Raw genomic sequence first — 27,782 nt, 5'->3', positions numbered from 1 at the left:
TTGAAAGTAGGCCAAGAGCAGAAGCTGTGACAAGGCTGGTGAGGTTAGGATCTGGCCGCGTTGAGTACAGGTGAAGCTTGCTTTCGGTCGATAAATGGAAGCGGTTGTTCGTCAGAACTGTCATACTTTCCAATGTCCCTTTGGTCTTCCCCTTGCGTGTTGCTTTCACCCCCTGTTTTGAAAAAGTAGCCCCCCGTTTTGAAAAATAAAGTCCACCCCCAGTCTTGAGAAATGAAATGCCCCCAGTTTTGAAAAGTAAGTCTATCCCCAGTTTTGAAAAGTAAAGCCCAACCCCCCTGTCTTGAAAAATGAAGTCTATCCCCTGTTTCAAAAAGTGAAGTGTAGCCCTGTTTTGAAAATGAAGTCTTTCCCCAGCTTGTGATTTGAAAATGAGAGAGTTGTCTAGTGAACGTTCATGAAAGGTTCTTATGTCCTGGATTGGACTGTTGATTGAAAACGTAATGATGTAGTGTTCTCTATATCATATGTTGCGTTCATTTCCCTTAGTCTTGTTTAAAAAGTTTGATATCCTGTTTGAACCCAGTATACTAGTCTTTTCGGTCTTTTGTTGTTGTCACACGTATCCCCCCTCCCCCCTTGTTAATATTGTCTTGATTTTAGTCCTTGTTGTTGTCATATACCCTTTTGTCTAGCCCTGTTTTGTTTGAATGAGTTGTTGAAGTAAGTTGTTGGTGAGATTTTGTCTCACTGAGGTATTTAGATTGGATTGTCTAAATCCTCATTTTTGCTGAACCGTTGCCAACAAAATTCCCTGAAACTCGCTAGGCGTTTAGTGGAGTTTAGGCAGATGCCTATCTGCTGAGCCTAGAGCTCAAATGATTTTTTTTAGTTTTTGAGAACCGCTCGCGGTTAGGCAACGAGGTGACAAGGCTGTGTCTGCCCTGGTATGTCACTTGTGTTACTGCTGTGGATGTCAGCGAGGTCCACACAGGGCACAAGTTTAGTTTCTTTCCCAAGGCACAGAAACTCTTGTCACCTACAGTTCTTTGTAGAGTCAAGAAACATTTAAGTCTACTCGACTTTAAAGAGTCTGGCGATTGATGGCACGCTAGCCCAATCCCTAACGACTTTTTTGTTTTGTTTAATCCCCACTAGCCATTATCTAAATATTTTGATATTGTTGTCCTGTCACACCTAAGATGTCCATGTTGGATTTTTTTCTGTTTGTTATCGAAAACTGGATAATCTTATCCAGGTTTCTCTTTTGCGCGGAGGCTTTGTAACGTTTGAAAAAACTCCAACATTAATTTAATATCCCAATTCCCAAAAAGAATGTCTATTTTTTTAATTTATTTTGTGAAGTTCAATATCATTATAAGATCCCAAGCCGACCCTGTATACAGCCATGAAGTATTGCAGCAACATTTCAATGTGTTACAAGATTCCTGTTTATTTGAGACGCAAAAACAGAATTTGTAAGAAGTGTTGACAAAAGTACAGTTCTAATGCGTAGATGAACTTTCTAGAACAAATCTTGAACTGAAAGTTGAGTTTTTGTCAACTAAGCATCCCTAAGGATCAAAATCGCTCGGTACTTCCGTCGTATTTTCCCCGATCTGTGGCTTCAGACCGAAGCGCAGATCAGTCCGGTTTGATTTCTTCAAGCGTGAAGATCGCTTGCCGACTCACCCCAAAAGGGCGTGGTGCCTTTTGTTATCCGCCGGTAAAGGGTATAGTATGTCGTTCTGGAAGATCTAGTGTGAGGGCACGATGTTTTTTTTACCCCGTAGTGAAGTTGGGTGCTCTTACACTGTGTTTGAGTTGTGACGCAGTACTATACGCCGGCGTGGTATGAAGTCCCTGTATCTTGTCCAAGTTCCTGTTTAAATGAAGTCTTCCGAGTCCCGATTGATGTCCTGATGTAGACATTTTGAGTTCCAGTCCCGTGATGTTTATCCAGTTGATTGCCCCGAAATAAAAAGGAAGCCATGAAGCCCACCTCAGGTCGATGACCCTGTTTGTTTGTAGATGAACCCCCTTTCCGTGTAGTTTGTGACGTGTGATAAAGGATTTTGTTTAAATATGGTATGATATATTTTTTTAAATTTTGCAAGGATCCCAAATGGATAAATATTTTTGTTGGTAAAGAGTTTTGAAAAATAATAGTTGTTTGTGCTTTCATGATGCAACTTGTAAATTAAAATGACAGTGACTTTGACCTTTGACAGCTGCGTCAAAATTTTGTTTTGACATACACTGTCCAACAAGTTCTTTTGTCATTCTTTTGTTATGTTAAATTGAAGATTTTTTTGTAATGTAAAAGATTTGTAGATATTTTGTCCTGTAAAATCATTTCCTGTTAAAAGTTTTTTTGTTTGTTTAAAAAAAAAAAACCACCGTAAAGTTTTAAATAAATGTTTGTGAAAGTGTATCTATCATCTCATTTCTGTAGCCTTTGGAAAAATTTTAACAGAAAACTAATGCAACTGTATGAAAGTTTTAGTTCAGGAGAAAAGAAAGAATATGGCATAGAAGCCAATAATAAGGAAAGATGTTGTCCCAATGTAACCCCAAAGAGGAATCAATGATGATTGTCCCCCCGATTGGTACCCGTAAGTAAGAAAGTATCCAGTAAGTACCCATAGGTGAAATAGAGGATTTATTTCAAACGGCGTCCCTTTTTGTTAAATAGTAGAAAGATCCTCTAGTCAGAGTAAGTACCCTTATGTATTTAGTTATGGTAGTGTAGTCATCTTAACACCCCTTCACCCTCCCTAATGAATCTACGACCTAGCTCCCGCACAACAAATGAGCTGCCGTCCCGCAACGAGGCTTTATGTGTCTGCTTCTTCTTCTTTAGCCCCATTCTTACCCCCCAGTATCTCTATAGATAGTCTTTCCTTGTTCCCATATGAGCAGACATGTAAAACGCTTCAATATACAAGAATCGTAAAATTCCTAAAAAAAAAACTTTTGTTGTATATAATAATATAACAAGATATTTTTTTTCAATAAATAACTTACATGAAACATAAATTAAAGCAATATACAACTGAGGTAACAGTTGAAGACATAAGTGGATAAAGGTCATATGTCACAAAATTATGTTTTTGAGTAATGAGCATTTTAGTGTCTTTTGTTTCAAGTTAATTATTTGTTTTATAAATTTGCATTGCTATACTTTTTTAAACAGGTATCTGAAGGTACTTTTTTTTTCACTTTAAATTTAATTTAAAAAAAGTTACATTAAGCCAAATTTAAATTTTGTGGACATATTACCTTCATCCAAATGGTAAATGGTAGAAAATTTTTCAAATTTACAAATTTCACGTGGATAAAAGTATTATGTCCAAACGCAATTTTGGACATAATACCTTTATCCACTACAATTCGAAAATCATCGTGTGACATATTGCTTTAATACCTTCCTGTTATTTTTATTTTGCTAAAAATAGGTAATTTTAAAATTTTAAAAGGTTAAACAGCATAATAGAAGAACAAAAACCTAATAAAACAATTTTCTCAAAAAATGTGACATATGACCTTTATCCACTTATGTCTTCAGTTGTTAGATTGGTATATCAACAGCATTCTAAGCCAAAAATTTTTTAGTAGAACATTCATTTTTATAAGCACTTTTAAACTACAAAACAAAATTACGATTTTCTCAATTTTTTTTAATAGATCACCCTATATTTTATTTTTTATAAATATTGTATTTATGACACTCTTTCATTTTTATATAGCATCTCCCATACCTAAAGTTATTAGTTTCTGAGATATGTTTAGTTTTCTTCATTTGCCGGGAATACATTCAATTCTTATAAATATAAATAACTTAACAAATAAGTATAATGTAATAATATAACAAATATTTTCATTCAATAAATAACTAACAAAAAAATAATAAACCATAACAAAATTTAATGAATGTATCAATTAATGTGATGTTAAGGATATAAGTTTAAAATAAATGTTGAAAATGACCACTTTCGACGTCTATGCAATTTTGTAACCGATATTCAAATGACGGAGCCACATTTCTTTGTAAGTCAATATTATTAAAAGCTTCTTTAATTCTATTTTTCATATCATGAAGCGTTGTTGGATGCTTCTGGTATACAAGGTTTTTATATAGCCCCACTTGAAAAAAATCAATTTTGGAAGAACTGAAGCACCGTCGTATAAAAACCTCAACCGTCAAAAAATGTGGACCAATCACATAATCTCTAACTATATCACCTTAAACATTTATAGATCATCTAGTTTGAGTGTTATCAAAGTAGGGATTTCTTTATGCATATTAATGAAATTTAATATGAAAATTATATTATTAATAACTGCGGGTCAAAATCTGCAATTAGGAATGTGTTGCTAAAAACTTCTTGGCTTAGAATGCTGTTGATATAATAATCTAAAAACTATTAAATTAGTTGTATGTTGTTTTGATTTATGTTTTGTGTGAGTTGTTTATTAAATAAAAATAATCTTGTAATTTTATTATACACAAGATACCTATATTTTTTTTGTAGGAATTGTATGATTCTTGTATATAGGGAAATATGATAATTCCTTAATATCACATTTTTTGATACATTCATTGCATATTGCTGTGGTTTATATTTTGTGTTAGTTATTTATTGAATAAAAATAATTTTGTTTAATTCTCATTCAATACCAACTTATTTCTACTAGAAAAATTGAATGTATTCCTGAAATTTGAAGAAAACTAAAAATATCTCCGAAAGTAATAAGTTTAAGTATAGGGAACACTATATAAAAATGAAAGAGTATAATAAATACGATATTTTTAAAAATAAAATATAGGGTGATTTATTTAAAATAGAGAAAATCGTAATTGGGTTTTGTAGTTCACCCTGTATACAAACATTCATCAATGATTTCAATTGGACTTAATATAAAAACTACAGTATATTGTTTATCTTGCTACATAAAACAAATTATGGTCTATGAATTAGTTCTTTATATACAGGGTGTTAATCTCATAGGGATTTCGAAATAAAAATGGTCATAACTTGTTAAATACTCTGTATAGTAATGCAAAACCCTACATTTTATGAACAAGAATTATGAGGGGAATATAAATATGAAAAAATATATAGGGTGTCCCATTTAAAAAATTATATGTTTGATATGCCACGCTGTTATTGATCACCCTGTAGAAATGGACATATTTTCCAAGCGTGGAGAATATCATTGCCTATATTTTTTCTAAATAACTTTTTTCGATATTCTATAACATAATGGAATTATCGACCGATCCCGCACTAAAAACTCACCCTGTATATTATACATTTTAAAGTAGAAGACTTTAAAATGATATTGCCAATATTTATGAGTTGCGTTCCTGGTACGACTTTACTGAAAGATAGTTCATTCGATTACATGAAATCAACCCCAACTCAAGAATATCCGTCACAAAATAATCATAGCATGTGATCTGTCTTTAAAAAGACAAGCTGCCAGTAAAATTCTCGAGTTAGAGATTCCATAGTAAATCACGAGGGAAAACCAGGAAAGAATCTCGTGATACTATCCCGACATCGTAAGTATTAGGTCTTACTTTATTTTACTCTCAAAACTAATACGAAACTTTGACCTTAATAATATGTACATATTATGTTATTTTGAATTATAAATATTATTAATAATGCATAGATATATAAATAAGACTAAAATATAAAGTATGTACTAACTCGATATGTTATTTACTTACTAATCGTGGTATTTTCTTTCTATTGACTTCCTCTTTTAGTATGGGTAACCACATCCTACTGCATTTGCGACACAACTGGTTTCATTTAGCATAATTAGAGCCGCTTCTTTGATTTTTCTCTTTTTACTATCTGTTTCTTTCAGGACTATACTTGAATCTCTCAACTGAACCCTATGTTCATTATCCCATGCGTGTTGACATATTTGAGATCTATCAAATCCTCTATTTTTAATATAAGACTGATGTTCACTTATTCTAACGTTTAATGGTCTTGATGTTTCACCTAAATAAAATTGTTCGCATTCACAAAGTGAAAATTAGGTGAAACGTCCAGACCATTAAACGTTAGAATAAGTGAACATCAATCTTATATTAAAAATAGAGAATTTGATAGATCTCAAATATCTCAACATGCATGGGACAATGAACATAGAGTTCAGTGGAGATATTCAAGTATAGTCCTGAAAGAAACAGATAGTAAAAAGAGAAAAATCAAAGAAGCGTCTCTAATTATGCTAAATGAAACCAATTGTGTCGCAAATTTCTCGGTAGAATGCAGTAGGATGTGGTTACCCATACTAAAAGAGGATGTCAATAGAAAGAAAATACCACGATTAGTAAGTCAATAACATATCGAGTTAGTACATATTTTATATTTTAGTATTATTTATACAGGGTTTCCCAAAACTAACGGAACGGTCAAATATTTCGCGAACTGAACATCGGATCGAAAAACTGAAAAATACTTGTTCAATATTTTTTAAAAATCTATCGAACCCCCTAAAGGAGGGGTGGGGGTAACTTTAAAATCTTAAATATAAATCCCCAGTTTTATTGCAGATTTAGATTCCTTAGGCAAAACAAAGAAACTTTTATTTAAGACATTTTTTTTGAATTGTGAATAAATGGCGCTATAATCGGAAAAAACTATTTTTTGTGATACCATAGGGAAATTATAGAAACGGTCTAATATCTTGTGAAATACACTTCCAAATTGAAAAACCAAAAATTATGTGTTTAATATTTTTCAAAAATCTATCGAATGACACCAAAAATGACTTTCCACCAGACTCCCTGGAGGTGGAGTGGGGGGTAACTCCAAAAACTTAAATAGGAACCCCATTTTTAATAACAGACTTGGATTTCTCATGAAAAAATAAGTAACATTTATTCGAGACATTTTTTAAAATTGTTGATAGATGGCGCTATAATCGGAAAAATACGATTTATTAGCGCCATCTATCAACATTCCTAAAAATGTTTCGAATAAATATTATTTATTCTTTCATGAGGAATCCAAAACTGCAATAAAAAATGGGGGCTCCTATTTAAGATTTTAGAGTAGGGGCTCCACCTTCCGGGGGTAGGATGGAAAGTCATTTTTGGTGTTATTCGATAGGTTTTTGAAAAATATTGAACACATTTTTTTTAGTTTTTCATTTGTAGGTGTATTTCTAGAGATATTAGACCGTTTCTATAATTTACCTATGCTATCACGATAAATCGTTTTTTCCGATTATAGCGCCATCTTAGCACAATTCGAAAAAAGTCTCAAATAAAAGTTGCTTTCTTTTACGCAAGGAATCCAAATCTGCAATAGAAACTGGGAGTTTCTATTTAAGATTTTCAAGTTACCCTTGAATCTCTAACGCGAGAATTTTACTGTGACCTTGCATGTGCTTGTCTTTTTAAAGAAAGATCTCATGCTATGATATTTTTGTGACGGATATTCTTGAGTTGGGGTTGATTTCATGTAATCGAATGAACTATCTTTCAGTAAAGTCGTCCCAGGAACGCAATTTATAAATATCATTTTAAAGTCTTCTACTTTAAAATGTATAATATACAGGGTGTTTGGTAAAGAATAGGCCATAGCTTAACCTTAGATTCCTGAGCTTAAAATAGGTCGATTTAAGCTAACTTACCTTAGTACAAAAGTTGATAATAACCGAGATACAGGTTGTCAAAGTTAAACTTTTATTTTATTTATTTTTGAATATTTCCTGACAGGCATGGGACAACAACACGAAATTTGGTAAGTGGTGCTGGTATTGTAACATCTACTAAATTATGTTAAACAAACGTTTCTGGCTACTACCAGAGGCGTACGACTGGGGAACGTGAATGGTTGACCCTTCCCAAATTCTACGCCACTGGCGGAATTGATATTTTAGTGCAACTTTTTGATTCTCCAATACTTTCTATGTAAAAAACATACTCCTCATTCGTAACGATAAAGCCATTAGTTTTCGAGATATTTAAAGCTAAAAACGAAGGATCATAATACATTAATCAAAATAAGTGTACCTTTTCATTTTTAACTTCAAATATCTCGAAAACTCATGACTTTATCGTTACGAATGAAGAGTATATTATTTGCATAGAAAGTATTGGAGAATCTAAAAATTATGCTAAAATAGCAGTTTCATCAGTGGCGTAGAATTTGGGAAGAGTCAATCATTCACTTTCCTCTGTCGTACGCCTCTGGTAGTAGCCAGAAACGATTACTCAACATAATTTAGTAGGATGTACAGTGCCTACACTTTCTGCCAAGTATCACACGGATATATCAAATTATTTTAGAGTATTCTTTTTTTTAAATAATTTATTCTTTATTTTAAACTTTAAGAACTATGTGTGCCCGATACTATAAAACTATTTGACATATCCTTATGGTACTTGGCACAAAGTGTAGGTACTGTACATCCTACTAAATTATGTTAAATAATCGTTTGTGGTTAATACCAGAGGCGTACGACAGGGGAAAGTGGATGGTTGACCCTTCCTACATTCTACGCCACTGATGAAACTGCTATTTTAGCATAATTCTTACATTCTCCAATACTTTTTATGCGAATAATATACTCTTCATTCGTAACGATAAAGTCACGAGTTTTCGAGATATTTGAAGTTAAAAATGAAAAGCACACTTATTTTGATTAATGTATTATGCTCCTTCGTTTTTAGCTTCAAATATCTCGAAAATTAATGGCTTTATCGTTACGAATGAAGAGTATGTTTTTTACATAAAAAGTATTGGAGACTCAAAAAATTGCACTAAAATAGCAATTCCGCCAGTAGCGTAGGAGGGTCAACTATTCATGTTCCCCGTCGTACGCCTCTGGTAGTAGACAGAAACGTTTGTTTAACAGAATTTAGTAAATTGTACAATACCAGCACCACTTACCAAATTTCGTGTTATTGTCCCATGCCTGTCAGGAAATATTCAAAAATAAATAAAATAAAAGTTTAACTTTGACACCCTGTATTTAGGATATTATCAACTTTTATATTAAGGTAAGTTAGCTTAAATCGACCTATTTTAAGCTCAGGAATCTAAGGTTAAGCTATGGCCCATTCTTTACCAAGCACCCTGTATGTCTGAATTGCCGATATGAGTCAGATTAAATAAATTATTAGAAGAATTTTTTACTAAGCAACAACATTTTTGTTTAATTCATTAATATTTGTTGTATTTTGACAACGGCATCCGATTTGGACGTAGAAACGTTAATAAAATTTTTTTTTTTAATAAAATTGTGGCTTATTTCCCATTAAAAATAGTTAATTACAAAAATGCCACAAGAAAATATCTTCAGAACAACAAGAAGACTGGAAAAGCCATAAAAATGGAAAAAGAAAATAGAAGAAGGCTAGAAGTGTGATGTCGGAAGATAAGAAAGAGTAATGAAGTCTCGATGTATTTGCAAAAATATAAACAACGGCAACAGCAAAGTACAATGTGCCAAATTGCTTACGAACAGAATAAAACAAACAGAGCTTGAGATGGGAAAGAGAGTATACAAAGCGGAAAATATTTTTCCTAAAACCAAAAAAAATTTCCCATCTGGTGCAGACTTAATTGGACACCCTGTATAAAGTATTTATTTACAAAAATAAAAATGTATACCATTTTTATTCAGTTGCAATGCGAAGGCAAAACAATCTTACTTTTCAATTAGAATACGGAGCGCAGTCCAGTCCCCTGAATCGCGATTTTCGGCTCTTATTGGAGCCTCATCGGAAAGAACGTAGGCACTGTTCTCCATACCCCAATTGACCAACGTCGAGAGGCTTTCCCACCCATTGCAACCGAAGTGAAGGTATTAGGTGACTAGCGTCATCTGGCAATTGAAAGATGAAGTTAGTTTTCAATCATAATAGCAAAATTAATAGTATTGAAAATATTAAAAATATTACTAAAAGATTTTTAAATTGAAAACTTATTGGTACATTTCCCTGGTAACACCTCCAAGGCTTCTACAATTTGCAAGCCAAATGTATGCTGCAGTGAAGACAAAGGGAAGGAATTCTACACTATGCAATTCACATCCCCCGTGTGCAGCTCGATAAAGTTCCAACGGAAAATGCACCTGGTTACTCTACGGAGTAATACGACTATAAAATAAATATGTATACCATTTTTATTCAGTTGCAATGCGAAGGCAAAACAATCTTACTTTTCAATTAGAATACGGAGCGCAGTCTAGTCCCCTGAATCGCGATTTTCGGCTCTTATTGGAGCCTCATCGGAAAGAACGTAGGCACTGTTCTCCATACCCCAATTGACCAGCGTCGAGAGGTTTTCCCACCCATTGCAACCGAAGTGAAGGTATTAGGTGACTAGCGTCATCTGGCAATTGAAAGATGAAGTTAGTTTTCAATCATAATAGCAAAATTTATAATATTGAAAATATTAAAAATATTACTAAAAGATTTTTAAATTGAAAACTTATTGGCATATTTCCCTGGTGACACCTCCAAGGCTTCTACAATTTGCAAGTCAAATGGATGCTGCAGTGAAGACAAAGGGAAGGAATTCTACACTATGCAATTTACATCCCCCGTCTGCAGCTCGGTAAATTTCCAACGGAAAATGCACCTGTTTACTCTACGGAGTAATACGACTATAAAATAAAAATGTATACCATTTTTACTCAGTTGCAATGCGAAGGCAAAACAATCTTACTTTTTAATTAGAATACGGAGCGCAGTCCAGTCCCCTGAATCGCGATTTTCGGCTCTTATTGGAGCCTCATCGTACCAATAAGTTTTCAATTTACTCCGTAGAGTAACCAGGTGCATTTTCCGTTAGAACTTTACCGAGCTGCAGACGAGGGATGTGAATTGCATAGTGTAGAATTCCTTCCCTTTGTCTTCACTGCAGCATCCATTTGGCTTGCAAATTGTAGAAGCCTTGGAGGTGTCACCAGGGAAATGTACCAATAAGTTTTCAATTTAAAAATCTTTTAGTAATATTTTTAATATTTTCAATATTATTAATTTTGCTATTAGGATTGAAAACTAACTTCATCTTTATTTATTTGCACTCACCTGAAAGTATATTTTGTGACACACCCACTTAAAACATTTGGTAAATACATTTTTTGACGCCTTTTCTAAGAGAAGTTCATGAAAAAAATTTTGACACAACGCGAAAACCAAATGGACGAAAATTCCCAAACAGTAAGTTTGATACACTGGAAAATATCGTTCGTATAGAGCAAAAAGTATCCACGCACTGTTCCAATATAGAACCACAAAAAAACATATCACAGTGCTGCTCAGGAATATATCTATTAATTCCATACAACGATCAGACTTGAGGTCTTCATCAAATGCTATTGGTGAATCTAGCAAGGATTGTACGTATTCCCCACTTTCCATTTTTTCTATTTGTTTATGTTTCTTCATTTTAAATTTCATAACCACTGTAGGCAAAAAAGGAAAGTTTCAAGTTCTTTAAGGTATTTATAGCGATATCTTGACATTAAGTATTAAATTAATGTTTAATCTGCTACAAATATTATCATTTTAATTTTAATATCAATATTGTCTCTCATAATAAATAAATAGGTATCAATGGTTTATTTGAAGAAATAGTTGGCTTCTTTTAATAAAGTAAATGAAAACATTTATAATATTTGCTTATTATAAAAGTTTTCCGGCATCAAACAACTAATATCAAGCTGCATTATAATTTATCAATGTCATTTAAATAAACAGAGCCGTATAAATACTAAAATGGAAGAAATAGGTACATTAAAATAAACTCAAACCAAATCAAATTTTTTGTCTTTAGTCGTAACTCAAATCCATATCCAGAGCTTCAATTAAATGGAGTCCAAGTTGAAAAAGTTTCCAAAATGACATACTTGGGAATTGTTATAATGGAACAACTAGATCCAGACATAGAAACAAAATTCAAAATAGCAATGACTAAAACTACTTTTATAAAAATGAAGTCATTTCTTTGCAATAATCTTCTGAGTTTAGATTTTTTTTTTAAATTTTGCAATAATCATCTCAGAACTAAGACAAAGAATGGTTAAGTGCTCTGTTTGGTCTGCCTTTTTGTATGGGGCGGAAGTGTGGACACTAAAAGTGTCAACTATGAACCGAATTAAAGAATTGGAAGGGTGAATTCATAGCCTGATGCTGAAGATACATTGGACAGCAAGAAAAACGAATGAGGAAGTACAAAGGATGGTCAACAAAGATAGAGAATTGCTAAAGACTTAAACACAGGAAACTGTCTTATTTGGTGGAATGTACAGTGAGGCGAAATCGATAGTACAACTGATGCTTCAAGAAAAAACAGAGGGTCGTAAAACTGTAGGAAGAAAACAAGTTTCTCCTTTAAAAACCATTCGTGAATAGACTCGTATATCAAATGTCGGACAAGTATTCCATGTGGCAGAAGATCGAGCAGGGCCTATTTTACCACTAGACCCGTGAGGCACCTGCCTCAGACCCGCATTTTAATAGGGCCCGGAAAGATCACGAAAAAGAGTTTTTTATTGCAATAACAAAATAAATTTTCAAAATTCTTTCATTTTACGAACAGGAAATAATAAATGATGATTCCCGTGTTTTTCATGCGACTTCACCTGTCACAAGTACATCTCCGTCATCTCCTATGTCCTATAGAAAACGACAATGTCAACTCTTTTCCTAGCGATATAGGGGATTGGCCAAAACATTTAAATCTGGAATTTCACCAATATTTTATAAATATTCGACCGAATCAATATATTGATAAAATTAGTGAATGTGTTACACAACTGGATAATAATAAAACCAGACATTTGGAAAATGCGATTTTTCGTAAAATGAATAGGGAAAAAGCTAATGGGGAAAAATTCTTCGCGAGTGGTTAGTGTACAGTACAGTCCTAAATGTAGCCGTGTTTATTGTTACGTTTGTAAACTGATTTCCACGAAAATTATTGTTCTTCTAACTTTCGATGGGTATAATGACTGGAAAATATCAATAGGACAATTATTCAGCATGAGCGATCTCTTGAACATATTTCATCGATTGGTACGTTAGTCAGGAGAAGTAGTACCTACCTACAGCAGGACAAATTGTGACATTATTGGAAAAAAGTTATTTAGAAGAAAAGGAACATTGGAGAAAAGTTCTTCAACAAATAATATCTACATATCATTATTTTATGGTTCGACAACAAAATTATTTACAAAAGGAAATAACATAATAGGTTTGTTGTAGCAAACAGTCAAACTAGTCAGAAACCGTCAGCAAACAGTTGGTCAGTGAGAGATCATAATACAGTCACCAGTGCTATCCCCTCTACTCGCGCTGGTCCGCTATTCGCTGATGGTTTCAAACCGTTTGAAACTGATGCTAGAGCAAACCTTATACCTACAGTGTGACGCATTTAAGATGAAGACAGCTCTATATTTTGGTTATCAAAATAAATACAGGATTTGAAGTTTTGCATAGTTAGACAGGTTGAATGTTCACATTTTTTAAGATACTCAGCTGAAATTTAAATTTTAAACGCAGCCTACTCCGACTCCTCAAACAGGGTAAATTTTCGATATTTTGCGTCGCGTTAGAGACATCGGAAACAATTATTTGAAACAGTTGTTACAAATATTATTCTAACCCCACGTACCAAATTTCATGACAAAATTCGTACTTTTAGTTTTTTCATTATTTGCAGTCAGCTAAAACTTTTAATTGGCTGGCCCGAGATGCATCTCGGGACAGCTGGGATGAATTTTAGGGTCCTGACTACAAATACTGAAAAAACTAAAAGCGAATTTTGTCATACAATTTGGTATGTGGGGGTGGGGTAAGATAATATTTTAGTACATTCTTTAACGGTAAATTATTGCAAAACCTCTAAATTTTAAAGAACCGCTTGGATTGACATGAAATTTGGCAAACACATAGCTATCAAGTCAAAGAAAAAAAGTGATATTGTGCCGATATGAACTTTTGTCCCGGGGGTTGTTTTCACCCCCTCTTGGGGGTGAAAAAATATTCGTCCAAAGTAAGTCCGGAAATGGATAAACTGACTAATTTTAAGTAACTTTTTTTCTATAGAGTTTTTTCATAGAGTCAATACTTTTCGAGTTATTTGCCAGTGAATATGTTAATTTTTTCAACAAAATAACCACGCTTTTAGACGGTTTTTCGCAAATAACTCAAATAGTAAGTATTTTGTCGAAAAAACATTCTTAGCAACAATATAGCCTGTAAAATATTAAAAAAAAGTGGTGTATACATTAGGTCTCTATACCTATAGAAGCAGAGTTATAGCTAATTAAAAATAGGTTCATATTCGTCAAATTCCAAATGGAATACTTTAACGTGAAATAACCAAAAATGAAGCAAATTTCGGGGAAAACTCATGATAACTTATTTAAAGTGTTTAAAAAATCTTCATTCTTGTTTTATAAAAAAAATTTCTAGCATCGAAAGTAAACAAATTACGCTCAAAATAACGTTAGTCCCTTTTTCTTTGGTAAAAAAATCAGGAAAATCACCCCCTAATTAGTATCTCAAATGAACTTAATCGTTACGACTTCACAAGTTTCTTGACTCGTGTATGTATTGTTTATATGGTCTGTAATAGTGATGTAACGAATATTCGTATTCACATTCGCATTCGCGAATATTCGCATGTTTTTGCATATTCGCATTCGCATCCGCATTCGCAAAATTTGTGCGAATGTTTTGCGAATATGAAAACCAGAAAAAAAATAATTTTAAGATAATATTAGGTTAATAAAATCAAAAAATATTCACTTCTCATCTTTTTTTATTAAGAAAAGGTAACTTAACCTCAAACATGCAGATACTCTCAAATGGAAATATGCAGGACACAACAGCAGACAAAGAGACGGAAGATGGAATGAAGCGATAACTCACTGAATACCTTAGGACTACAAAAGAGGAAGAGGCAGACTACAAACGAGATGGTCGGATAACCTAAAAAGATACACAGGACCAGACAGCATTAGCACTGAACCGAGAAAAGTGGAAAAATAAGGGGGAGACCTACGTTCAACTTTGGACAAATGAAGGGCAATAGATAGATAGAACTCAGCCTTGTATAATCACATTATCAGCCTTCACTTTTTTTGATTATTTGGTATTATGTAATAACGCTTAAGATTCAGAATGATTTACACTAAATATCAATTAACTTTTCATTACAAATGTAGGAAACATTACAAAAATAGAAACAAATTTAATAAAAACTGAATATTCGCATTCGCATCCGCATCCGCAAATGTCGGTAGCAGATATTCGCATTCGCATTCGTATTCGCGAATGTTAAAAAATGACATTCGTTACATCACTAGTCTGTAAGTTTCATCGGTTCAAAGTCCTTATTTTTGAAAGGGCTGTAGTTACAATGGGTTGAACGAGTCACTGATCACGAATGTATGCAAATTTAGAAACACCAAATCTTAATCAATTTTTGTCTAACAGAAAAACAAAAATACATGATATTCAGAAAAGCAATGCTGACTTTTTTGTTTTTCGAGATTTTTGGTACCTCTAACAATTTTTAAGTTATTTTGAAAAAAGTATATTTTTCAAAATAATTTTTTTTTTAAATTTCACTTTAAAACCAAATTTTTTCAAAAATAAGCACTTTGCATCGATGAAACTTACAGATCATATAAACACAACATAAATCAAATAATTTGTGGAGCGGTAACGATTAATTTCATTTAAGTTGCTAATTAGTGGGTGGTCTTCCCGATTTTTTTTTGCCAAAACAAAAGTGACCAACTGTATTTTGAGCGTAACTTGCTTAAATTTAATGCTAGAAACTTTTTATAAAAACAGAAATAAATCATTTTTTAAACACTTTTAAAAAGTTATAATGGGTTTTCCCCAAAGAGTGCTTAATTTTTTGGATGTTTCACTTCGAAATATTCTATTTGAAATTTGGTGAATCTGAATCTATTTTTCATTGGCTATAACTCTGGTTCTGCGAGATCCAGAGACCTAACGCGTACACCATTTTTTTTACTATTTTACAGGATATATTTTTTCTGAGAATTTTTTTTCCAGAAAATACTTACTTTTTGAGTTATTTGCGAAAAACCGTCTAAAAATGTAGTTATTTTGTTGAAAATGAACATATTCACACGCAAATAACTTAAAACGTGTTGACTTGGCGAAAAAGCTCTATAGAACAAAAGTTACTTAAAATTAGTCTGTTTATCCATTTCCGGAGTTATTTTGGACATATATTTTTTCACCCCCAAGTGGGGGTGAAAATCACCCCCAGGACAAAAGCACACATCGGCACAATATCACTTTTTTTCTTGGAGATGTGAGCTATGCGTATGCCAAATTTCATTTCAATCCGAATGGTTCTTTAAAATTTAGAGCAAAAACCGTGAAAGAATGTACTATTTGGAACAACTTTTTCAAATAATTTTTTTTATATCTCTAACGCGAAGCAACATATCCAAAATTTACCCTGTTTGAGGAGTCGCAGTAGGCTGTGTTTAAAATTTAAATTTCTGCTGAGTATTTAAAAAAATGTGAAAAATCAACCTGTCTGACTGTGCAAAACTTCAAATCCTGTATTTATTTTGATAGCTGAAATATAGAGCTGTCTTCATCTTAAATGCGAGACACTGTATTTAAACAATTTTTAATTGTTTAAATACAAATTTTATTTATTGTTAATAAAAATTTAAATTTCTAGTGGAACTATATTTCTATTAAATAATTAATTCATTTAAAAAAGTTATTATTGTTATTAAATCATATTTAGGGGCCCGAAAATTGTGTAGTGCCGCGGGCCTGATTTGAAGAAAAATAGGCTCTAAGATCGAGGAGCTTTCGTAATGGTGATCGCCAACGTCGGATAATTCTGATGTGGCACGCGAAGAAGATAAATGTTAATGTCATCATTTACAGATTCGATCCATTTTCTTCGAGGTCACCCCCTCTTTTCTTTTTGTGCCAGCTTCAGTATTTATTAATTCTTTGGGGACTCTTTTTTCCTACATCCTTCTAAGTTCCTAAACCATATTAGTCTACTTTGAACTTTCGCAATATTTGAAATCTCTCATTGTCCATACATTTGCATTATTTCATTATTTGTTCTTCTTCTCCAGAAATGCATATCTTTTATACCTCCATATATTCTTCTGAGTATCTTTCTGTCCCATTTAACTAGTTTCAGTTTTAAGATCTAAGTGCCGCCAACATAAAGCACCGTTGTTGGTCCGATAACGGTTGTATATATTCTTCTTTTTCCTCCCCTCCATATCGTCTATAATTTTAGCATCTTATTTGGACTTCAGGCACTTTTACTACATTTAGCCATTTTTTTTTATTTCTTGAGTCTCTTCATTTCTATTTGTTAACGTTACTCCCAAAATCGAACTGTCCAACTATCTCAAAGGTGTATTCCTTACCTGGGACAGATACTTTCAAAAACTTCTAAATGTCCTCTCTTCATTTACTTCCAGCCCCTACTCTTTCTTTTCTCTCGAATATTTTAAGAAATCTGTTTGCCCTAAAACCAGCTTGGTATTCACCAATAGGGGAGTGCAATTAGAACGAAAACATGCATTGTTTCGGAAAAATTCAAACAAGCTCATATTTTTCTAAAACTTTTTTGTTAGTTTATATACATGTTAAAGTAAAAAGTTCTACTCGCGGATTTGGCCGCTAATTGTTTATTAATTGTTTAAACAATAACAATTGTTTTGTATAAAAATTTTTAAAAATATCGTTAAATTCATCATTTTACTTTAATCAAATATGTTTCTAATAATGAATGGGTTGCATGTGTGAGTCCATACTATTGTAGTAAAGAAAAGAGAGACGTTCTCACAAACAATTTATTTTACAACTGACGACCGGTTTCGCTGTCTACAATATTCACAGCATCTTCAGGTCACGGTAAAAGTAAAATTAAATGCTACAAATAACAAAAAACCAGAGTAAGTTAAGTGGTCTGGTTGAAATCAAAGGGTAAAGATCAAGCCAATATTAAAGTATATATATTTATGCATAAAATATTCACAGCATCTTCAGGTCACGGTAAAAGTAAAATTAAATGCTACAAATAACAAAAAACCAGAGTTAGTTAAGTGGTCTGGTTGAAATCAAAGGGTAAAGAACAAGCTAATATTAAAGTATATATATTTATGCATAAATATATATACTTTAATATTGGCTTGATCTTTACCCTTTGATTTCAACCAGACCACTTAACTAACTCTGGTTTTTTGTTATTTGTAGCATTTAATTTTACTTTTACCGTGACCTGAAGATGCTGTGAATATTGTAGACAGCGAAACCGGTCGTCAGTTGTAAAATAAATTGTTTGTGAGAACGTCTCTCTTTTCTTTACTACAAATATGTTTCTATTTTGTTTTTGATTATACTGAATCCGAATATGGCATTGCATTTTGAAAATTCTTATACAGAAGCTCTTATACAGTATGTCTGCGTAGCTAGGAACCACATGGAAAACTTTTTTATTATCAATTTTACTAAAAACAAAGATATTCTTCATAAAATTCTCTGGATAGTCAAAAATCTAAAACTCGACCATCAGATATCAAATTTTATCAATTTTATACGAGTTATGTCAAAAATATGAATTTCGTTAAAGAGTAAAGTACCTTTATATTTCAGAATATCAAAAAATGCTATTATGAAAAGTTGTTTGAAATTAAAAACTATGTTTAAATATACAATTAGATTATTCCTATCGAAAATTTTTTTTCAATTTTTTCTTAAATTACGGATATTCATCATCATTTTATTACAATTATGATAACTATTTTATTACCACTTGTACGAAAAAAAGTTATTTTAAATAAAATGCTCTCCCTGGTCTAAAATCTAAGATACAACCATCAGATATTAAACTTTTTTAATTTTATACGAGGTATGTAAAAAATATAAATTTTTCTTAAGGGCTAAGTGCGTTTATTATTCACAATATTTTAATTGGAAGGATGTAATTGAACACTAAAACAATTTTTTAATCCCAAACAACTTTTCTTAATAACAATTTTCGATATTGTGAAATTTAACGATACTTTACTCTTGAGTGAAATTCATATTTTTTGACATACCTCGTATAAAATTCATTAAATTTGATATTTGATGATTGAATCTTAGATTATATACGATGCAGAGTATTTTATAAAGAATAACTTTTTTTCTTAAAACTGATAATAGAAAGGTTATCAATAGGTTCCAAGTTACGCAGACACACTGTATAAGAGCTAAAAAATTTTTTTTTGCTGAACATTTATTATTGTTGAAGTTTATTATTAAAAATATTTTAGGTGAGTTTTACAGAAAAAGGTTTTGATCACTTCATATAAAAATTTCTTTAGCTGGTAATTTTCAGTGTTTGTATTACATTTTTGTTATCTTTCTTAATTTTCTCAAAAAGGAATAGTCTATTTCATTTCTAAAGTAAAATAATTTAGTGAATTTTAAAGATTACATCACAAGCTTTAAAAAAGCACTTATATAACTGTAATAGATCTGGTCAAACTTGAGTAATACCGTCTTAAATTGGTGGTAATTCTATAAAACTACGAAGATTTCAAAAATTACATTTTTAAGACGTCATACAATTGAATTAAATTTTTGAGATTTTTTTTAAAGGAAACATCATTTATTACGATGCTTGAAAGGTAAGTTGTGCAAAATTGAGGGTTTTATAAGAAAAATTGTATTAGTTTTTTAGTACACATTTTTAAATAATTTTTAAACGAAATTCATGTAAGGCTCAATTTCCGCCCCCACCGTACTTATGCCCATACATTTCATTTCTTTTTATTATAACCATAAGAAGCTTAATTATTCTTCTTTTAGGTTCAATTTGTAAAATTTCATTTGATCCATTAGTTAAAGAATTACATTAAAATAACTCAACCGTGCACTTCGCCGTACGCTAGTTTACCGTGCGCCAATGTTTGTGAGAAGGGTGACTTTAGCGTTATAAATAAAAAATTATAGAAGATACAGATTTAATTTTAATAAGTTCTTAATATAAGGTTTTTTTTTGTAAAATTTTCTGAATTTTTCAATGGTCAAGTCAGTTTTGTTCTAAACTTTATATTTTCGGAGTTATTTAAAAAAACATCAAATTTCGTAGTTCATTTGTTTAATAAAAAATGAAGCACCCACTTCTGGAGTAGACTTTTTGATATGTTGTTTATTAAACAATTCTTAATAAAATTACAAAAAGTTCTATCTTGTTTGATTTTTTCCGAAGTGAAAATCTATATGTTACAATGTTATCTTCAATTTTGGCATTAATTCTGTTTCTGATCGATATATAGATAGCTAGAAATTTATATGCTCTGTCTTGTACTGCTATACATCTGTAGATTTTACATTCCGTAAATTTACATTTCCTTTTTTGAATATTGGACATAACAGGGCTTCTCTCCACTGTTTTGGTATTTGCTCTTTGGTCCATACTTCACGTATCAACTCTTTGATTCCTTTCTGTAGGCTTTAACCACCTTCCTTTAGGAACTCTGCTATGATGCACCGGGTGCTTTATTATTTTGATAACTATTTATTATATTATTTCGCCTCTTGTTGGTATCCTAGCATTGTTATTCCGGTATATTGTTTCTTCTAGTGGCTGCTCTAATTGAAGGTATTTTTTTTCATTGGTGTTTATATACACAAGTGTCATACACTTTTAAAATAGCTTGCCCATCTGCCCAGCTTTTCATCTATTCTTCCTACTAAATATACTTCCTTACCTTTATAATATTTGGGTGGGGTTTTACACTGATTTCGTTCTTCAAAAATGAATAACCATTTTCAATTTCGTTGCAACACGAAACTACAGCCGCATCATTATTCCAGTTCAATCAGAGAGTGCAGCAAGCACCTCTACCGGTTTCGAAATTTATTAGTCTCTCAACAGGAGGCACATTTTTGATTTACATGTTTACTCTGATTGGAGTAGGAAGGGAACCATTCTCGTTGGAACTTTACCGCGCTGAGCGGATGGGACGTAAATTATTAATTGTAAAATTTCCTCATCTTCCTTAGTCTCAGCATCCATTATGGCTTGCAAATTGTATAAGCCTCGGAGTTATTACCAGAGAAGGTTCCCATTGTTTTCAATCTGATAGGATGTAGAGTAACATTTTTGGAAGTTGTTTTATGTGCTATTAGATTGAAAACTTAGTTTTTTATTTCGTTCCCTTTTTATTTCTTGGTAGAAATTCCTAACTTTGTTATTTATAACATCTTCTTTAATATTATTTAATTTTTCTTTCTGGTACACTCTGTTCTAAATTTTGCATGTTTTCTTGCGTCCCTTCTCTTTTCAGCATATAGTTCGTTCTCTATTGTTCAAAATATTCTTTCTTATGCTATTTATTCTGGATTTATTACTCTCCTCAATTGCTCTCATCATTATCAATATCAATATTTTTGTCTCACGGGCCAGAAGCATTGGATACATTTCTGATGAACATCAACAATAAAGACCAGCCCAAAAATTGTATGTACATGTACATATTTTTTAATACACCTCGTATTATGGCTGAAAAAATTTAATATTTGATGATTGTATTTGTATCTTAGATTTCAGATCATGCAGAACTTTTTATAAAGAATAACTTTTTTTCATAAAACTAAAAATTAAAGGTTTCCCGTATGATGCCGACAATGTTATTTAATCTGATTTTGGAAATAATAATTGTAAGGAACAGCAAAATAGAAACGCAAAAAACAATCTACTCTACCGTAACAACTTGGCCTATGCTGACGACCATGCGCTGCTAGTAAATACGAATAACCAATTAAATAGATTCATGAGAAGATAAGTGAGAGAGAAAAAAATATCGGCCGAGACATAAATGAAGAAAAAACGAAATACATGGTGCTAAGAAACACAGAAAGGGAACTTGAAGATATTATAAAGTTACCAGCATTCGATAGAAAAGAGTATGAGTTATAAAGCACTGTTTGTACATCTCTAGGTGTCATAATAGTCGAAAAAAGACACGAGCAAAATGAACTAAAGCACAGGATAGCAAAAGGTAACCGAAAGGTCGGCAGTTTCAGAAAATTATTAAAGTCAAAGGTTATTCGAGAAAGGCGAAAACCAGAATATACAAATCCGTAATAAGAGCAACAGTCATCCATGGATGTGAGACCTGGGTGCTAAATAAAACAGAAGATGAAATGATAGAGAGGTGGGGACGGAAGGTGCTGAGAGCTATTTTCGGGGGAAATAATCCGGAAGGCGGTTGACAAAGACGAACCAATCAAGAATTAAGGATGCTTTACAAGGAACCAAATATAACAAGATACACAAAGGCACAAATAATCAAGTGTAAAGGTTATGTCGATAGAATGTATAGGGCAGGATTTGCCAAATAAGGTACTACCGAGAAGACCAGTTGGGCCTTCGATACGAGGTAGACCAAGAAAAAGATGGCACGAAAAGTTTTAGGAAGATATAGGATCTATGGGAATTACAGACTAGAAAGAGAAGGCGAAAAATAGTATACAGTGGAGAACCATAAATATAGCAATTATTATATATAATAGTCCGTCTGCTATAACTTTTCCCATGCGGTACGATTCATTTTCAATCAAATTAAGTCAAAACATAAATTGAAACGAACGTCGATGTGTATATACATTTTGTATACTCTATACTCTATACTACACACATCGGCGTACGTTTCACTTTCTGTTTTGATTTAATTTGATTGAAAATGAATCGTACCGCATTGGAAAAGTTATAGCGGACGGACTATAGATATTGAATAAAATTATGTATAAGACATTAGTATATACTAGCATGTAGTACATTGAATCACGGTTTTGGTCCAAATTTTAAAGAACCCGCTTAGATTGAAATGAAATTTCGCATAGGTACACATAGGAAACAAGCTGCTAAAGAAGAAAAGTGATATTGTACCGATCTGTGCTTTTGCCCTGGGAGTGAGTTTTACCCCTTCTCGGGGGTGGAAAAATATACGTTCGAAATAAGTCCGGAAATGGATAAACTGACTAATTCTAAGCAACTTCTGTTTTATTGCGTTTTTTTTTACCAAGTTGATACATACTTTTCGAGTTATTTGCGAATGAATATGTTCATATTTTACCAAAAAGCCCACGTTTTGAGATGTTTTTTCGCAAATAACTCAAAACGTAAAAGTATTTTATCGAAAAAAACATTGTTAGCAAAATATAGCTTCAAAAAAGTGAAAAAAATGGTATATGTATGAACTCTCTAGACCCAGTAGAAACAAAGTTGTAGCTAATGAAAAATAGGTTCATATCCGTCAAATTTCAAAGCGAATATTTCAACGTGAAATATCAAAAAACGATGCATTTTTTTGAGGAAAGTTCAAATTTTTAAAAGTGTTTAAAAAATATTTATTTTTGTTTTTTAATAAGCTTCTAGCATCAGAAGTATAAGAAAATAAAGTTGGTCGCTTATTTTTTGGCCAAAAAAACTCGGGAAAATCACTCCCCAATAAGCATCTTAAAACAAATTAATCGCTACCGTTTCACAAGTTATTTTAATTATGTATTATTTATATTATGTCTAAGTTTCATCGGTTCAGAGGTCTTATTTTTTAAAAAATATGGTTTTAAAATATTTTTTTTAATATTTCAATTTTAAAAAATAGTTTTTTTTTTTTAATTCAAATGTATTAGTGATACCAAAATCACAAATAGTAAAAAAGTGTAGATTTTGTTATTCTGAATATTTTGGATTTTTTGTTTTTCTGTAAGGCAAAAATTGGCTAAGATATGGCTGTTCATAATTTGCATACACTCGTGAATATTTGACTAGTTCAAGCCCTTTCAACTACAGCCCCTTCAAAAATAAGCACTTTAAACCGATGAAACTTACAGATCATATAATCAGTAAATACTCGAGTAAAACAAACTTGTAAAGTAGTAACGATTAATTTCATTTGGGATGCTAATTAGGGGTGATCTTTACGACTTTTTTACCAAAAAAAGGGACTAACTTTATTTTAAGCACAACTTCCTTTCTGTTAATGTTAGAAACTTTTTTAAAAACAAAAGTATAGCTTTTTTAAACACTCTAAAAAAGATTTAATGAGTTTTCCCCAAAAAGTGCTTCCTTTTTGGTTATTTCACGTTGAAATATACGATTTGGAATTTGAAGAGTATGAACCTATTTTTCATTAGCTACAACACTTCATTTACTGGGTCTAGGGATCTCATATATACACCATTTTTTTCACTTTTTTATGGGCTAAATTTTTTTCGATAAAATACCTATTTTTTAGAGTTATTTGCACAAACCCGTCTAAGAACGTGTTTTTTGTTGAAAAATAAACATATTTACTCGTAAATAACTCGAAAAGTATTAACTTAGTGGGAAAATGCCACAGAGCAAAAGTTGCTTAGAATTAGTCAGTTTATTAATTTCTGGACGTTTATTATTATTTTGAAAGTATTTTTTCATCCCCGAGAAGAAGTGAAACTCACCCCCTTAGCAAAAGCACACATCGGTACTATATCACTTTTTTTCCTTGACTTATTAGCTATGTGAATGCCAAATTGCATGTCAATCTTTAAGAGGTTTTTGAAAATTTATAGGTTTTGCAATATATGTTATCGTCAGCGAACGGACTAATGTGCATTATTAGTGCAGTCACTGAAGGTTTTCACCTTCGATTTCGTTGAACCTCCATCGATTTTCATGAAAATTGGCGAGTAATTAGAGGATACCTCAAGGAACAAAGGTGACATGATACTAACTTGCGCTTTTACCCTGGGGGTGGATGCCACCCCTTCTCGGGGGTGAAAATTATTTTATTAAAAATAATACCATAAGTCGATAGAGGGACAAATTATAAGCAAAATTTGTTATATAAAGTTATTAAAATAAATCAACACTTTTTGAGTTATTAAAGACCAAAAATTTTAATTTTTCGTAAAAAAATGCATGTTTTAAATCGGTTTTTCTCGTATAAATCAAAAACTATAAGCTTTTACAAAAAAGTTGTTATTACTGAAATTGAAGATAATATAACATTTAATACATTCCTCATATAAAGAACTAAACTGATGTTAGTTCAAAGTGAGTTATTGGCAATTGAATGTGTATTTTTTTCGACGAGTACTCAAATCTAAGTATTCAAGCTTAAATAACGGGAAAACTATGCAATGTATAAAATATTCCTGTTAAACATTTGTCAAAGTACCTCATAATACCTATCAAATGAGCTTCAGAACAAGGTAATAGCGTCAAAATTAAGCAAGTTATAATGAAAATAAAAGAACCGTTTCGAATTTTATAGGAAAAAGTGAAAAATAAAACATACGACATTCCCACAAAAATTAAAATTTATAGTAATCCTTACAAGTACTTCTTTATATTAGCATAAGTAATGTTTTCCATAATTTTGACCAGTTTAGAATGCATATTTTTGAAAAAAAGGTATGATTTAAAAAAATCATACCTTTTAAAATTATTTAATTCTCATATTCTTTTGATAATAACTCCAAAAATACTCAATATACGTAAAAAATTACATATAACCAAATTTTAATTTTCTCTGTGCCAAATATTTTACCTGTTTTACTACTTCTATAGGGTAAAAAATAACCGAGATAGAAACGTTTAAATCTTAAATTTTGCTGTGGGAACCATGCAACCGGGGTCATTTTACCTTTTATTTTTAAAAAAAGTAAGGGGTTTAAAAGATTACGTTCAACGTGCTTTAAAAGCACTTGGAATTAACTTTCAAACAGTTTTTAGATAAACCTGATATCGTAAACACGAACGGAGTTATTAAAACAGAAAACAATAACATTTTTTGGAAAAAATTTTAAAAGATAAATTTTGAACAAAATTTGGAGCATAAATTTTAACGCTATCAACATGTCCGGGGCTCGTTTGATAGATATTTTTAAGTACTTTGACAAATGTTTAATAAGTTTATGTTATAAAATGCATCAATTTCCCGTTATTTCAGCTTGAATACTTAGAGTTTTTTACTCGCCGAAAAAAATATATATTCAATTACCTATAACTCACTTTTAGTTAAAATTAAAAGGTTTTGCTAGTAAGGGGTTTATTTAATTTTTTATTGGCTTCAATTTTGATAATAATATCTTTTTTCTAAAAACTTACACTTTTTGAGTTATTGATGGAAAATTGGTTAAAAACATTCATTTTTCTCAAGAAAAATTAAAATCTTTGGTCTTTAAAAACTCAAAAAGTTTTGATTTATTTTAATAACTTTATATAACAAATTTTGCTTGAAATTTGTCCCTCTATCGAATTATGAGGTAATTTTTAATAAAATAATTTTCACCCCCGAGAAGGGGTGGCATCCACCCCCAGGTAAAAGCGCAAGTTGGCACCATGTCACCTTTGTTAATTGAGATATCATCTAACCACTCACCAATTTTCATGTAATTCTATGGAGGTTCAACGAAATCGGAGGTAATAGCTCATATCAACCTTCAGTGACTCCACTATATGTTAAAAATTGTAAAATTATAGTTATAAAATTGTAAAAACCTAGGCCTACACGGCCTGTATAGCACATTAAATAAAATATGATGCCGACTTAATTGCACACCCTGTATAAAGTATGTATTTACACTCACCTGGAAGTATATTTTGTGGCACACCCAATTAAAACATTGGGTAAACACATTTTTTGATGTGGTTTCTACGAGAAGTTCATGAAACAATTTTTGACACAACGCGAAAACCAGATGGATGAAAATTCCCATACAGAAAGTTGGATATACTGGGAAATATCTTTCGTAAAGCTCAAAAAGGTCCCAGGCGCTGCTCCAATATAGAACTACTGGAATGCAAATCAAAGTGTTGCTCAGGAATATATCCACAAATTCCATACAACTATCAGACTTGAGATCATCATCAAATGCTGTTGGTGAACCTAGCAAGGGTTGAGCATATTCGCCACTTTCCATTTTTTCTATTTCTTTAAGTTTCTCCATTTTTTCTACTTCTTTAAACTTCTCCATTTTAAAATTTCAAAAACACTTTAGGCACAATATAGGAATGGTACAAAATAGGAAACATTTAAATCCTGTAAGGTATTTATATCAATATTTTGAGATTAAGTAGGTATTAAATTAATGTTAATCTGCTAAAATATTTATCATTTTAATTTTAATATCATTATTGTCTCTCCAATAATAGTTCAATCACATACAATTACAATACATGTAAATCAAACAAAAACCGCACTTTTGCAATAAAATGATAGTAACATTTAATAAACAAATTAAATATCTCATAAACCATTAATTATTGTTTAACCATATTTTTTCCTTTTTGGTGGTAATATAACACAAGTTCTCCTACAAAATAAAATATTTTATATAGTGCGGCAGCTTCGTGCAAATATTATAAGAATTGTGCATTTAATGATAGAAACATATAATTTGGACCACATATACTACACATATAAAGGTTCAAAATTAGATAGGAGGCCATCTCAGATTTTGCCTTTAACAAAAATGGCGGGGATTCAAAATGGCGACTATACATATGTGACTAATAGCACGATAACTTTTGAACGAGACTTCAGATTTCAACCAAATTTGGTATATAGGTTCTTTTTTTAATTTATAAAATCGGGGTTTTGAACCAGAAGAATCGGTTTACCAGAAGTTGTGTTATTCCTGGTTTTTATGTAAAAATATGTTGTTTTTTTTTTTCAATTATGTCACCCTGTATTTACTAATTTTCAAATAGTTAATACGGCCATTAAAAAGAGCGTAAAAATATTTTGTTGGAAATACTTTT

The 27,782-nt window shown here is 31.7% G+C and overlaps 1 protein-coding gene across 2 annotated transcripts in view; it reads right to left on the bottom strand.

The window, feature by feature from the left end:
- Positions 1–27,037, bottom strand: part of LOC114331845 (uncharacterized) — a 65,848-nt gene extending 38,811 nt beyond the window's left edge. Inside the window, exon 1 of one of the 2 annotated variants that reach the window (XM_050648347.1) lies at positions 26,609–27,037. In XM_050648347.1, the coding sequence (XP_050504304.1) occupies positions 26,609–26,995 (387 nt within the window). In that variant the 5' untranslated portion in view covers positions 26,996–27,037. Of the gene's footprint in view, positions 1–11,032; positions 11,437–26,608 lie in introns of those variants that run through there. The other variant, XM_028281521.2, reaches the window with a different exon arrangement.
- Between the last annotated feature and the right edge of the window lie 745 nt (positions 27,038–27,782).

Source organism: Diabrotica virgifera, chromosome 4, assembly GCF_917563875.1.
Source record: "Diabrotica virgifera virgifera chromosome 4, PGI_DIABVI_V3a".
Taxonomy (NCBI): domain Eukaryota; kingdom Metazoa; phylum Arthropoda; class Insecta; order Coleoptera; family Chrysomelidae; genus Diabrotica; species Diabrotica virgifera.
The sequence above is the reverse complement of the archived record's forward strand: the minus strand, read 5'-3'. Positions and strand labels throughout refer to the sequence as shown.